Source organism: Mobula hypostoma, chromosome 6, assembly GCF_963921235.1.
Source record: "Mobula hypostoma chromosome 6, sMobHyp1.1, whole genome shotgun sequence".
In the NCBI taxonomy this organism is placed as follows: domain Eukaryota; kingdom Metazoa; phylum Chordata; class Chondrichthyes; order Myliobatiformes; family Myliobatidae; genus Mobula; species Mobula hypostoma.
The window spans coordinates 75,389,468-75,403,718 of NC_086102.1; the positions used below are offsets into that span (position 1 = coordinate 75,389,468).

Sequence of the window (14,251 nt, forward strand, 5' to 3'; positions counted from 1 at the left end):
GCTCAAAGTCGACAACAGCTTGAAACAAGATTGAACTTCTACATGGAGATGTGACTTACCAAGCATATCTGTATGATAAAATGAACATCCTAAATATGAAGCTGCTGAGTGAGAATTTCAATCTAATCCATGCAAAAAGTTCAGTGTCCACTTTTTTGTAAAACCGGAAATATATATGCAAAACATTGAGAGAAGAATTTCCTAGTTTACTTACATGGAAAGTATGGCACTCTCTTTCACAGATGGTGACTAGCAAGAGTACTGCTTACACCTGCAGTTACTGATGAATTTTCAGAATTGATTCAAGAATCTGAACGATCTTGAAATTCTGGATGAGGAAATTAACCCATTTCTTTGCAAGGTGGAAGAACAGGAAGAGAGCTTGCAAGAAGAAATTATCGTAATTCAGAATGATGAAGCAAAAATGCTTTTCAAAATATCAGCTTTTGTGGGACGTGGCTACACAGTCATACAAAGTTTTCTGGTCTTTGGAGAAGAGCCAAATGACAAACGTACTTTTTCTTGCATTTCCAACGTCCTGCCTTGCTGAAAGAGGCTTCAGTGCAGTGAACCACATACTCCCAAACAACAGAAAGCACTTGGGACATTGTCGTGTGTGGGGACAAGGCTTTTGCAGTCACAACTTGAACCAGATATTTCAACTCTTGCTTTAATCAAACTCAAGGATCACATTGATATTTAAGCTGCTGCACAGCACACAGGTACTGAGTAAGCCAGGTTTAAAGACAAATAAAAATTTAAAGCAGAATCATAGGAGACATATTTTTACCATTTGGGGGCACCAGAAAGTTTATTGTGCCTGAGAGTGGTGTGGCTAGTATGAAGGTGTTTTACGGGGCATTGGGCTAAAAAAAAAGCTTAGGGAACACTGCTCTAGAGTGGTCGTGGCTGATAGAGGTTTATAAGATTAAGAGGCATAGGCAGATTAGACAGACAATGTCTTTTCCTGTCTAATACCCGTGGACATGCATTTGAGGTGAGAGGGTGTAATTTCACAGGAGATATGAGGGGCAAGATGTTTTTAAAAACTATACAGAGAGTGGTGGGTGCCCAGAATACGCTTCCTGGGGTGGTGATAGAGGCAGAAACAGTAGATTTTTTGGACATTGGGAAAACAGGGAGGATATGAGTATTGTGAAGGCAGAAGAGACTAGTTTCCTTAGCCATTGATTACTAATTTAATTGGTTCGGCACAACATTGTGGGCCAAATGGCCTGTTCTTCTGGCTGTACTATTCTACGTTAATACCAGAGGCCTAAGGCGTTGGGTGCAACATAACTTGTGTTGAAGTAGGGAATGCCTTTGCTTTGAATTCCGTGCTCTTGCAGAGCATGCAAACTCAGTTAGGTCAGCACCGGACCAAGACAAAATCCCTGAAGCTGTAGGAAAACCATGTTGAAGGGTAGGAAGAAAAGGACGTTGTGCACCAATAATTATGTCAAGCGGCAGAAAGTTAGAAGAGCAGGTGTTCTGGTGCCATGGAAATAAGAGGTTAAGCATGAGGCTCACAAGCCGAAGGGATGGTTGGGAGCCCAAAATAAAGCCGGAATTGACTAAAGTTGTAAGTGATTGAAATATTAATGACATCGATTTTTATAAACCAAATATATTAAAAAATAACTTCTGATGAGGTAGTAGGATCAATGATTTCAGATCAACTATGTCAGCTTTGTATTAATTAAATTATTTTTTCCTAGAAGGCTAAATTTCACATTTATTATCATTTATGTTACATTTTTTTATTAAATCAGATTTTATTTACATAATTCAAACCACACATTTTGCTAAATCGAAGTCTATCTAAAAGAGCAGCAATGCAGTTTTCTAACCTCAACTGTCAGCAAAGATTATCTATAGTAGTGCACAGGCACATAGTCTTTAGATGAAGACATTTAAACCCAGAAGGGCAGTTCCAATAGCTCATCATTTGCCATTTTATATTATCCTCCAAATTAACTTTAGTTACACAGAATAATCCTGGAATCAGAGAAGATGGTTGGTTGGAACATGAGCATTTCTTTGTTTCAGCTGAGGCAGTAAGGTGACTACAACCAGTATGACAATGTTAAAAATGTAAACATAAAACACAGTAACAAATCTGAGAATAAGAAATTATTTTCCTTAGTTAATGTACATTCAGGTTTACAATTTTCCCCATTTCATGATGACTAAAATAGGTCCAATTACAATTACTCCGTCTCCAATTACAATTAAATTTGCTTTCAGTGGGCACATTTACACTGTACACTTAGGATCCATACAAATTGATGTTATGTTGCATTTAAGTATTAGTGATTGGAAAATCCAACATGAACATTATATACTAAAGTGACCACAAAACTGGTGAAATTACCAGCTGCTTTTACATTTTATATACATATTTAATATACAGAGTACAGTACCATTTAATAATTAGAAATGTTCAACTCAACAGATGCTTCTTTCCCAGGAACTGAACTTTTCTATCAAATGCTGTTGATCGAATGAGGGAGTTGGGTTCATAAAATGGATTCATAGCAAACTACAAAAGAAAAAAAGTACAGGAACTGTAAATAACAGCAATCTAAAGTTATTGGATCAAAAGCTGCAGCCTGTTCATTAATGAATTACAAAGAAATTAATTAATGAACCATTTAACTACAAAATCTAATTATCATACTAATTTGTTTGTGGGATGGCACATTTAAGTGACTCCCAAGACCTGACAATCCCTTTCTGTCAATTCTACAGCCATGATAGGTTATTTAAAAAAAAAACATTGTGTTCAATATCAATATTCCATAAGACATTCGGATTGATCTTATTACAAGTTCACTTAAAGCTCACTATCTCCCCTTGAAAGGATAATCAAGATTACACAAGTTTCAATAGTAATCATATTTGTTGCTTTAGGAAAACAAACATAGAATCATAAAATCTACTTGCCTTAATGTACAGATCATAGACATCATTAAAGAAATTTTTTATTCCATCTTCTTGCCGAACGTCATGCAACATAATAAATCTCATATGTGAGGAGGAATTAGGGAAAATATCAAGCAATAACTGAAGAGTAAATATTTATATCACTTTTTTTCAGCAAATAGATGCATTTCAGTCTCCTTAGGCCAAAAGAAACAACTCCATACCATGCAACACACACAAAATGCTGGAGGAACACAGCAGGCCAGGCAGCATCTATGGAAAAGAGTACAGTTAATGTTTCAGTCCTTCACCAGGACTGGAGAATAAAATGAGGTCAGAGTAAAAAGTGGGGGAAGGGGAGGAAGAAACACAGGATGATAGGTGTGATGTGATATTTAATTAGGGTAAATTGTTATAGCAAATCATGTTTCTCAAAGCAGGGTCTGTACAATTGGTTGTCATCTGAAGCAATCCTATTCCTCTTTGATGTAGACCTAACTGAAGGACCAGCAACATCCTTCCACATCAGGATGGTTTCCAACTCTGAATGGAATCTGTAGATGGTTCCTCTGACCTTGCTGCTCATGTCTTTCGAAGTAATAGAGGATTTGGGTTGTGAAGTGGTGTTGGAATAACCTGAATGAGTAACTGTAGTGTATTTTGTAGACATTACAAACTGTAATGATAGCTTGCTAGCCGTGGAGAGAATGGATGTTTAGAGTAGTTGGTGGACGCCAATCATGTGGGCTGCATTACCCTGGATGATATTGAGTTTCAAGAACTATTGGTCTTGCAATCATCTGGGAAATTGCAAGGTATCCCATTACACTTCTGAGTTGTGGCTTTGTAAATGGTGTAAAGCCCTTAGGATATTAGGAGGGGAGACACTCACTGACCTGTATACAGTTGGTATTACAGGTGAGTAAAGGTAACTACTGAGGCATGACAGAGGAGCTAGCCAAAGTTTATTGTAAGGAGATACTAGCAGGAATGTCGGTAGAACAGCAATGGCTGGAGAACATGGGAGTAATTCAGAAAAAAATCCAGAATCTGTTCATCCCAAAGAAGCATTCTAAAGGGAGGACAAGACAACTGTGGATGAGAAGGGAAGTCAAATACAGATGTCCCCCGCTTTTTGAATGTTTGCTTTACGACATCTCGCTATTACAAAAGACCTACATTAGTTACCTGTTTTCGCTAACAGAAGGTGTTTTCACTGTTACGAAAAAAGGCAGCGTGCGCCCGAACAGGCAAGCTCCTCCCCGGGAACTGCATTCTAGCCAGCACTGCTTAAGCACAAGCCTGTGAGCATCTGCGCTTTATGTCAATTTATTTTGAGCATCCGTTTGCAAGATGAGTTCTAAGGTATCGGAAAAGCCTAAAAGAGCTCATAAGGGTGTTACACTTCGTGTAAAACTAGACATAATTAAACATTTCGATCGTGGTGAACGAAGTAAGGACAAAGTGAGTTTGGCTTGTAGAAGTTGACGAAGATGATGTTGAAGAGGTTTTGGCATCCCATGACCAAGAACTGATAGATGAAGAGCTGATGCAATTGGAAGAGGAAAGGAATCCGAATCCGAATGCAGTAGTGAACGGACCGAAAGTGAAGTCGTCCAGGAACTGAACATGAAGCAACTGCATGAGATTATCGCTGCAATGATTGCAGAAAAGTACAACTTAAATTTTGAAAGGGTACGTAGGTTTAGGGCATATTTGCAGGATGGTTTGAGTGCTTACAAAGAACTGTATGACAGCAAAATGCGTGAGGCTAAGCAGTAAAGCATACTGTCGTTTTTCAAGCCTTCTACATCAGCCACAGCAGACGACGAACCTCGACCTTCGACATCGAGGCAGGCAGACATAGAAGAAGATGACCTGCTGCCCTGATGGAAATAGACAACAATGAGATGACACCTCAGTGTCCCACCACCCCAGTGGTCCCAACCTCCGGGCTGCAGACCAAAACATTGCCCCGAAGCATGCAGTGGTAGCCGGGACACACCCAGCACATCTTTAACAAAAAAGCCGAAATAAACAAGCTAATTAATTAGGTGCTGCCCGGCACGTAAATGTCGGCCCAGATCAGAGGCGTTTGCCGATTGCGTCGCCTCTGATCTGGGCTGACATTTACGTGCCGGGCAGCACCTAATTAATTAGCTTGTTTATTTCGGCTTTTTTGTTAAAGATGTGCTGGGTGTGTCCCGGCTACCACTGCACCACTGCATTCTTCACGGATTGGTATCGGTCCGCGGCCCGGAGGTTGGGGACCACTGCACCACCCCAGCCTCCGACGACTCAGCCTAACACAGCATCATCAGTGGGCTCGGTGCTGTCCTCCCAATTCCAGTAAGTGATACTACATTGTACATACGTTATTTGTACTTTATACCGGTGTGTATTTTTATGTGTTATTTGGTATGATTTGGCAGCTTCATAAGCTTAAAGGTTACTGGAGAGAGTGTTTCTGCCGAGAGCGCTTGTGTGAGATTTTCGCTACGGTGGACAGTGTGGCAATGTTTGTAAAAAAGTATTTCTACTTTATATAGGCTGTGTATTTTTCATATCATTCCCACTTTTACTATATGTTACTGTTATTTTAGGTTTTATGTGTTATTTGGCATGATTTAGTAGGTTATTTTTTGGGTCTGCGAACACTCACAAATTTTTCCCATATAAATAGATGGTTAATTGCTTCTTCACTTTACGACATTCTGGCTTACGAACCATTTCATAGGAACGCTCTACCTTCAGATGGCGGGGGAAACCTGAACAGCATAAAGATAAAAGAGAGAGCCTACAATATAGCAAAAGTTGGAGGGAAGTCGGAGAACTGGGAAGCTTTTAAAAATCAACAGAAGGCAACTAAAAAAGCAATAAAGAGAGAAAAGATTAAATACGAAGATAAGCTATCCAATAATATAAAAGAGGATACCAAAAGAATTTTTAGATATGTAAAGAGTTAGAAAGGCTGGAATGGAAAATGACACTAGAGAGCTAGTAAAGGGGAACAAAGAAATGGTGGATGGACTAAATGGGTATTTTGCATCAGTCTTCACTGTGGAGCCACCAGCGGTATGCCAGAAATTTGAGAGTGTCAGCAGGCAGAAGTGAGTGTAGTTGCAATTACTAGAAGATACTTGGGAATCTGAAAGGTCTGAAGGTAGGAAGTCACTTGGACCACATGAACTATACCCCAGGGTTCCGAAAGAGGTAGCTGAAGAGATTGTGGAGGCATTAGTAGTAGTCTTTCAAGAACCACGAGACTCTGGAATGGTTCTGGAGGACTGCAAATGTCACTCCACTCTTTAAGGAGGGAGGAAGGAAAAGCAAGGAAATTATAGGCCAATTGGCCTGACTTCAGTGGTTGGCAAGACGTTAAAAGTTCATTATTAAAGATGAAGTTTTGAAGTACTTGGAGGCACATGATAAAATAAACCAAAGTCAGTATGGTTTCCTTAAGGGGAAATCTTGCCTGACAAATCTGTTGGAATTCTTTGAGGAAATAAGAGGCAGAACAGACAAAGGAGAGTCAGCGGATGTTGTTTACTTGGAGTTTCAGAAGAACTTTGACAAAGTGCTGCACGTGAGACTGCTAAGTAAGGGCTAATAGTATTACAGGAAAGATACTAGCACTGACAGTTCAGCTAACTGGCATAAGGCAAATTGTGGGAATAAAGAGGCCTTCTCTGGTTAGTTGCCAATCACTAGTGGTGTTCCGCACAGTTGATGTTGCATCTGTTAATTTTCATATTATATATTAATAATCAGGATGACAGATATGATTGCTTTGTGTCCAAGTTTTGTTTATGATACAAAGATAGGTGGACAGTCGAGTAGTGCTGAGGAAGCAGGGGGTCTGCAAAAGGATCTGGACAAATTAGGACAGTGGGCAAAGAAGTGGCAGATCAAATAGAGTGCAGGGAAGTATATAGTTATGCACATTGGCACAAGGAATAAAGGAGTAGTCCATTTTTTAAAAAACAAGGAGCAGATACAGAAATTGTATTGTGTGGAGGGAGTTGGGATTCTCAGTGCAGGATTCAGGTTAACTTGAAGGTTGTGCTGATAAAAAGGAAGGTAAATGCAATGTCACCATTCATCTCAAGAGGAGTAGAATATAAAAGTAAGGATATAATGTTAATGCCTTATTAGGCATTTGTCAGACCACAATTGGAGTACCGTGAATATTTCGGGCCCTATATCTAAGGGATATGCTAGCACTGGAGAGGGTCCAGAGAAGGTTTATAGGAATGATTTCAGGAATTAAAAGATTATTGTATGAGGAGAGTTTGGTGGTGCTGGGCCTGCACTTGCTGGATGGAGCTTAGCAGAATAAAAGGGGGATCTCACTGAAACCTACTGAATATTGAAATGCCTGGATGGTGTGGATATCTAGAGGACGTTTCCAATAGGAGGAGAATCTGGGACCAGAGAGTAGAGCCTCAGAATAGAAGGGCATCCCATTAGAACAGAGTTGAGGAAGGATTTCTTAACCAGAGACGGTGAATCTGTGGAATTTTTTTGCCACAGGTGGCCAAGGAAGCCAAGTCATTGGGTGTATTTAAACCGGAGGTTCATAGGTTCTTGATTAGTAAGGGTGTCAAAGGTTAAAAGGAGAAGGCAGGAGAACGGAGTTGAAAGGGAACTTAAATCAGTCACTATCAAATAGTAAGTAGACTTGATGGCTGAACTGCCTAATTCTGCTCGTATGTCATATGATCTTATGTTGATTGTAAGGGGTTGGGGGTGGGGTGGAGAGATATGGGCTTGTTCTGGTAATGCTTTTGAATGGCAATAGCTACAATTTCTTCTGCTGTAGCTGGTCATTCCCAGAAAGTACTGTTACATGCTTTACACTGTAACAATACACATTCTTTTGTTTCCCTCTTGTGGTTACTTGTGAATATCAATGACAACACACCAACTGATCATCCAGGGGACATGTATTGGGTAATTAGGAAAATATTAGTTGCTGGAGCAGCAAGTAAGGTAAACTGTCGCAAACAGAATAATGAGGAAAATTGTTTTTAAATCTTACTTCATAATCAGAAAAACAGTCACCCAATTCTAATTAATGTGAAGAAGAACAAGTAAAAGCAACAATGGATTACTCTTTCATACACAACTCTATGAATACAATCATTAATAGTTCAATTACATTTTGTACAAGACGATGTAAAAAATGCTTAGCAAAGCAAAGAAGAAACTGCAACCTGGAAAAGGTTCCGTCATAAAAAAGGATATGTCCAGCTGTAACAAACGCAGAGACAAACCATTCATTGAACTTATCAACGGTCTTCAGATACATATTGTTCGACAACCACATGTTCTCATCCACCAAGTCAAGGGCAGCATGCGCTATAAACTGGTTAAGGTGTCGATGATCATCCTGTTTTGGAGAAAAAAACATTTTCATGCACAACAACCAAGAAACCGCATGAAACTTAACAGACCCATCTTTTATAAATATCACCCTGAAAATTAAGATTTAAGATTTAGCATAGTTAAAATAGTTTAAAAACATAGTTAAAAAGTATGACAAAATAGAACGAAAAGTCTTAAACAGCAGGAAGGCAAATTTAACTAGACAGAAGTGATTTCTGAACAGTAGCCAAACATGGCATTCAAGGACATAAAAGTAGTTCAGGGTATACATGTTCCCATGAATCAGAAAGCACACTTAGGATAGGATTTAAGCCAAAAATAAACAGCAGAAAGCCAAGGATATAGAAAACTTAACAGTGAAAGTTAAAGTTGAAAAGCAAAGGCAAGGTATGACAAATTGTGACAAGTTGCAATCTAGTTAAAAGAAAGCAAGATGGAGATTAGGAAAGAGCAGTGTTTATAAATGAGTGTGGAAGTTGATAATGTGGGCAAAGTTACTAATGACTATTTGTACAGCGGGATGATACAAACAATATAGTTCGGCAGAAAAATTGTTACACGTATTAGATGTGTTAACCATAATGAAAGTTATTTTAAAATGTTTGGCATTTTTCAAAGCAGTAAGTCACAAATCGAATTGAACCATGTCTCAGGTTATTATGTAAAAAAAAGAGGAAATCACATGGCCTCTGACTGTTACTTTCTGAACCTTCAAACAACAAGGCATTGTTTAAAAAGTAACTAGTTCTTCATTTTTCACATTGAATTGCCCAGAAATGCACTGATGCAAGGCTTCAACTCCAAACATTTAACAATTCCTTCCCTCCACCCTCCACTCATGCTACTCGGCCAGCTGAGTTCTCCCACTAGACTGTTGCGCCATATTTTGGCATCTCCAGTCTCTTGCGGCTATAAACTGAGCAGTTACAGTCCAGTATGTTTGAGTTCACTGTTGGGCAAATTACTGGAATCTTGTGAAACACAGTATGAATGTTCATTTAGAAAGGCACAAATTAATCAAGGACAATTAGCATGGATTTGAGAAGGTTTGACTGCAACTCAAAACAAGGGAAGTCAATAGTACAAGGCTTCTAACAGGTCCATTATAAGATAAGGCTCATCAAAAAAGTAGGCAATCCCTAGGGAGAGTGGCAAACCGGATTCAAAATTGACTCAATAGCATGAAAGAAAGCAAGGGGATACAGTTGGTGAGTGATTTTGCAAGTAGAATTGAAGTATAAAGTATAAAGAATTGGAAGGCCTTTTCCAGGAAGTTGCTACAAGGCTCTATAATCATTCGCTTCCAATTGTAGTACAATGGCTTATACTCAAATGTAGAGGGCATGTAAGATAGTTACAAAGGCACATGGGATGCCTTCTCTCATTTGTTGTTCTCATACAAAACTAGCTAAGGACATGATAAGATAGTAGGAGTGGACCAATTATAAATTCTCATGCTACTTCAAAGGAAACACTGCAGGAGTAGAGAGATTTTGTTGAAGGAAAATTCTGTAGAGCTTGTAGGCATAATAGAAATCTCCTCCATCTGCTTGCTGCAGGGATTGTACTCCAGGTTATTCCGTGGCATGTCAATCCATGTCTTAATAGAATTAGAAAAAGTTGTTAATTAATTTTGGAACCTATGGAACATGGACAGTATAGAAAACGACTGTTAAGTCACAAAAGTGCAGTCTGTTTCGTAGTGTAGTGCTTTCCAACATGATGAGTTGTTAGGCCAGGATTTCTGATCTATAGTGCATGCCGTCAACAAAAAGCAACCCATTACTCAAAATTAATCTCGAAAGTTGAAGAAAAACTGAAATTTAAAACTGTCGTTCATGCAACTGGGACATGTCATTGTGCTGTAGACGCATATGGGTAAATATTACTTACTTACTTTGGGTTCCATTTTACCTGCTGGAAGAAATTCCATTTCAAAGACAGGATTATCATGGTGACCAACTATAACAAAATAAAAGCTTCCAGCCATTTTTTTCTGGATTAACCTATAAAATAAATACAACATCCACTTAATTGGTTTATTACTGTCATGTACTGAAGGATAATGAACAATTTTGTTTTGCGTGCCACCTACATTGATCATTTCACATCATTGCTATTTGATGTTATTTGTAATCCATATCATTGGACTGGATGATAACGTGGTTAACTGGATCAGCAAATTTGTGGATGACACCAAGATTGGGCGGGGAAGGGTACTGCAGTGTTCAGCAAGGACGGTTATCATGGTTTGCAGAGGGATCTGCATCAGTTGGGAAAAATGGCATATGGAATTTAATGCGGACAAGTGTGAGGTTTTGCACTTCAGTGGATTCAACCACAGTTTGCCTTACACAGTGAACAGTAGGGCACTGAGGAGTGAGGTAGAACAAAGGGATCTGGGAATAGAGGTACATCATTTGTTGAAAGTGGTGTCACAGGTGGACAGGGTTGTGAAGAGAACTTTTGCCACACTGGCCTTCACAAATCAATGTACTGAGTACAGAAGATGGGATGATATGTTTATGTTGTACAGGACATTGGTGAAACCTAATTTGGAGTATTGTGTGCAGTTTTGGTCACCTACCTACAATAAGGATGTAAACAAGTACGAAAGAAAGTGCAGAGAAAATTTATAAGGATGTGGCTGGGTCTGGAGCATCTAAGTTGTAAGGAAAGATCAAATGTGTTAGGACTGAATTCTTTGGAACATAGAAGATTGAGAGGAGATTTGATAGAGGTATACAAAATTATGACAGCTATAGATAGTGTAAATGCAAGCCGGCTTTTTTCACTGAGGTTGGGTGGGACTACAACCAGAGGTCATGGTTTAAGAGTGAAAGGCAAGAGATTTAAGAACATGAGGGGAAACTTCTTCACTCAGAGGGTCGTGAGAGTGCAGAATGAGCTGCCAGCATAAGTGATCCTTACGAGCTTAATTTCAATGCTTAAGAGAAGTTTGGATAGGTACATGTTTAATAGGGATATGGATGGCTCCCACTGCAGGTCGATTGGGAGTAGGCAGTTTAAATGGTTTCAGCATGGCCTAGGTGGGCCGAAGGACCTGTTTCTGTGCTGTACTTCTCTATGAGTCTATCAGTAGTACAAGGGAAGAATAATGACAGTATATAGAATGCAGTGTTACGGTTATGGCAGTGTAGATGGTCAACAAGAAAATCAAAAAGTAACTTTAAAACATTACGTTATTACTTTCCTACATCTTGGTACAGATGCTACGTTTGCGAACGGTGCTTCTAAATAAAACCACTAAACGTGTTTTAATTATCCTCTGAAAGCGGTTTACTAACCACCGCAATTTTCACAAGAACTGACTTTTTAGTAAAAATGTGTATAAAATCTTCCCCAGTCTGATTGATTCGTGGGGTGGGGGGCCGGAGCTGGAGAAAGTCAGCAACTTTTATCAGGGCGCTGTCAACATTGCTCGGGAGAACAGCACCACAACCGCAGTAGGGGAAGAAGACAATCTCTCAATTATCAGCCTCTTGACTCTGGGAAGGAGCAGTACCGGTCAACAAGCAAACACGACTACTCGGCTCTACTGAGGCCAGGCCCCGACTGCGTCGCACTTACCGTTCCAGGCTCCAGTCGGTTATTCCAGGCCCAGCGACCGTCACCGTCAGCACTACAGCCAATCACCGTCACCGTCGGCACTGCAGCCAATCACCGTCTCCGTCGGCACTGAAGCCAATCGCTTTCTCCTTCTGCGCTCCAGCCAATCACCGTCTCTGTCGCCACTGCAGCCAATCATTGACAGGCCCTTGTAACCAATCCAGTTGGCGCATGCGGAAGAAGCGGGCGGTACCGGTGGTTGTCTCCTGCCGCCCATGTTCCGCTGTTGTTAGAGTGACGGGACGGTTAGGGTAGCGGTGCGTCGGTGTTTGTGTGTCCGGGCGGGCGGCTTTTACCTTCTGCATGGGAGGCCTTTAACTCTGGGTGCGCATAACCCGAAGGAAAGCGAAGCAAAAGAAGCAGTTTGTGAGGGGGGAAAGGGAGCTCAGGGGCTGAATTGACCAGCTCTCCTTGATTGGATAAACCTTAGCATAGGCACGGCGGGCCGAGAAACATCTTTGCTGGGGGTTTGATCCTAAGGATTATACTCAGGAGGCTGTTTTTAGTTGTTTTTTAACAAGTCGAGGAAAATTTACGAGGGCGATGGCCAGAAAAGCAATTATTGTCATATCTCGTGTAATGATGACGACTTCCATGAGTATATAATTTTATACTTACGAGTTCAAAAGGTTGAACATGGGATAGGGTACCCTGGCATTGGTTCTCTACAGAAGTTCTAAAATTAATGATTGTGCATTATAAATCATACTCAATTATGTGTTGTATATCATCACGATGTCTAGTTTTATTCGTGTTGTGACAGTGCAGAGACAAAGAGATTCTGCCGATACTGGAAATCGTGAGCAGCACACAAAATTATTGGAGGAGCTTAGCATGTCGGGCAGCATCTGTGGAGGGAAATAAACAGGCGAATTTCGAGCCGAGACCCAACGTTGACTGTTAGTTACTGTCCATATATGCTGCATGAACTGCCGTGTTCCTCCATTGTTTTGTCTGTGTTGCTAACGACATTGCACCTATAACTTATGACCACTTCCTGCGTTCAGGGGCAGGGATACGTGGTAGAGCAGAGTTTGCAGAGTAAAGTGTACAGACAAGTGTGGCTGTCAGATTAAAAAGTATCTACAACTTGCATAGATTTAAAGACAGATCAAGTGTTTTGGAATTGAAGTGTGGACCAATTCCATCGCATTGAAATTGAATAGATTCTTGCAAATGTGAGATTTTCTGTTTGGCTCTGGATTTGTCAGATTGATAGGGTGTTCGAAGATGCAATGGTACTTGGCAATTAGGTAAAGAACAGTGAAGAATAAAGAGAAGGAAACGGGAATTATTGGTAATGAAAGTTTAAAACTGTTCTCGAGATTGTGTGGTATATACAGGTTTTGCAGAAGTCTGCGTGATGATTGCACAGGACCTATGAAAAAAAATTTTGATCCTGGCAAATGATAAAATTAGTCAAATCTTTGGTTTCTTCTGGTTATTAATGCATTTTCCTGACACAGTTTATTTACTAATCCTATAACTTTGTGCACAACTTTATCTTCTTAAAGTAAGTGTAAACTGTTACAGAATATACTTAATAGAGCACTCGAATATAAAAGCAAGTCGGTATTGTTGAGGCTTTATAAGGCACATGTGAGGCCTCATTTGGAGTATTTTGAGCAGTTTTGGGCCTCTTGTCTAAGAAAAGATTGGAGAGGGTCCAAAGCAGGGGTCACAGGAATGAAAGAGTTAACACATAAGTTTTGGACCGATCCTTGCTGGAGTTTAGAAGAATGAGCTGGGTTCTCATTGAAAGCTATCAAATATTGAAAGGCCGAGATAGAGTGGAAGTGGAAAAGATGTTTTGTATATTGGAGGAAGTCAAGGGCCAGAGGGTACAGCTTCAGAATAGAAGGATGTCTGTTTAGAAGAAAGATGAGGAGGAATTTCTTTAAACAAGGTGGTGAATCTGTGGAATTCATTGCCATAGACTGCAAAGGAGGCAAAATTATTGGGTGTATTTAAAGTGGATTAGTCAGGGTGTCAAGGGTTATGGGGAGGAGGCAGGAGAACTTGGTTGAGAGGGATAATAAACTGGCCATGATTAAATGGCCTAATTTTGTTCCCAAGTCTTAAGGCTATTTCAGACAATCTAACCGTTATTCTTGATCATGATGTTTACATTTTGTAATATAAAATAATTATATAATTTGGCTTAATGTGCTGCAGTTTATAAATAAATGGCTTCTGGAACTAGTCAAGCTATTACTTCAGAAGAGCTTCGGAGAAGACTTTATCAGACATTCAAAAATCGGGGTGTATTAGATTCTCTAAAGGTACTTATCATAAACAAAGGAATGAT

At 39.9% G+C, this 14,251-nt stretch overlaps 2 protein-coding genes across 8 annotated transcripts in view; one reads left to right on the top strand and one right to left on the bottom strand.

The window, feature by feature from the left end:
• Positions 1–670: 670 nt before the first annotated feature.
• trappc2 (trafficking protein particle complex subunit 2) lies at positions 671–11,990 on the bottom strand. Its single transcript, XM_063049928.1, has 5 exons — positions 11,905–11,990; positions 10,211–10,319; positions 8,169–8,317; positions 2,947–3,028; positions 671–2,542 (listed from the first exon to the last, which is right to left on the bottom strand). The coding sequence occupies exons 2-5, from the start codon at positions 10,301–10,303 to the stop codon at positions 2,444–2,446; spliced, it is 423 nt and encodes a 140-aa protein (XP_062905998.1). The 5' UTR covers positions 10,304–10,319; positions 11,905–11,990; the 3' UTR covers positions 671–2,443.
• Positions 11,991–12,142: 152 nt separating this feature from the next.
• Positions 12,143–14,251, top strand: part of ofd1 (OFD1 centriole and centriolar satellite protein) — a 107,301-nt gene continuing 105,192 nt past the window's right edge. Inside the window, exons 1-2 of one of the 7 annotated variants that reach the window (XM_063051021.1) lie at positions 12,143–12,200; positions 14,119–14,225. In XM_063051021.1, the coding sequence (XP_062907091.1) occupies positions 14,130–14,225 (96 nt within the window). In that variant the 5' untranslated portion in view covers positions 12,143–12,200; positions 14,119–14,129. Of the gene's footprint in view, positions 14,226–14,251 lie in introns of all 7 variants that reach the window. The other 6 variants (XM_063051019.1, XM_063051017.1, XM_063051018.1 and 3 more) reach the window with 6 other exon arrangements.

Bases quoted from the DNA above. Each gene is read 5' to 3' on its own strand.
- trappc2 (XM_063049928.1), bottom strand. From the start codon at position 10,303: ATGGCTGGAAGCTTTTATTTTGTTATAGTTGGTCACCATGATAATCCT. The intron at 3,029-8,168 runs CCTTTTTTATGA...CTCCTCACATAT, and splicing joins TTTGTTACAGCTGGACATAT to GAGATTTATTATGTTGCATG. The intron at 2,543-2,946 runs GCAAGTAGATTT...TTTCTTTTGTAG, and splicing joins TCTATGATCTGTACATTAAG to TTTGCTATGAATCCATTTTA.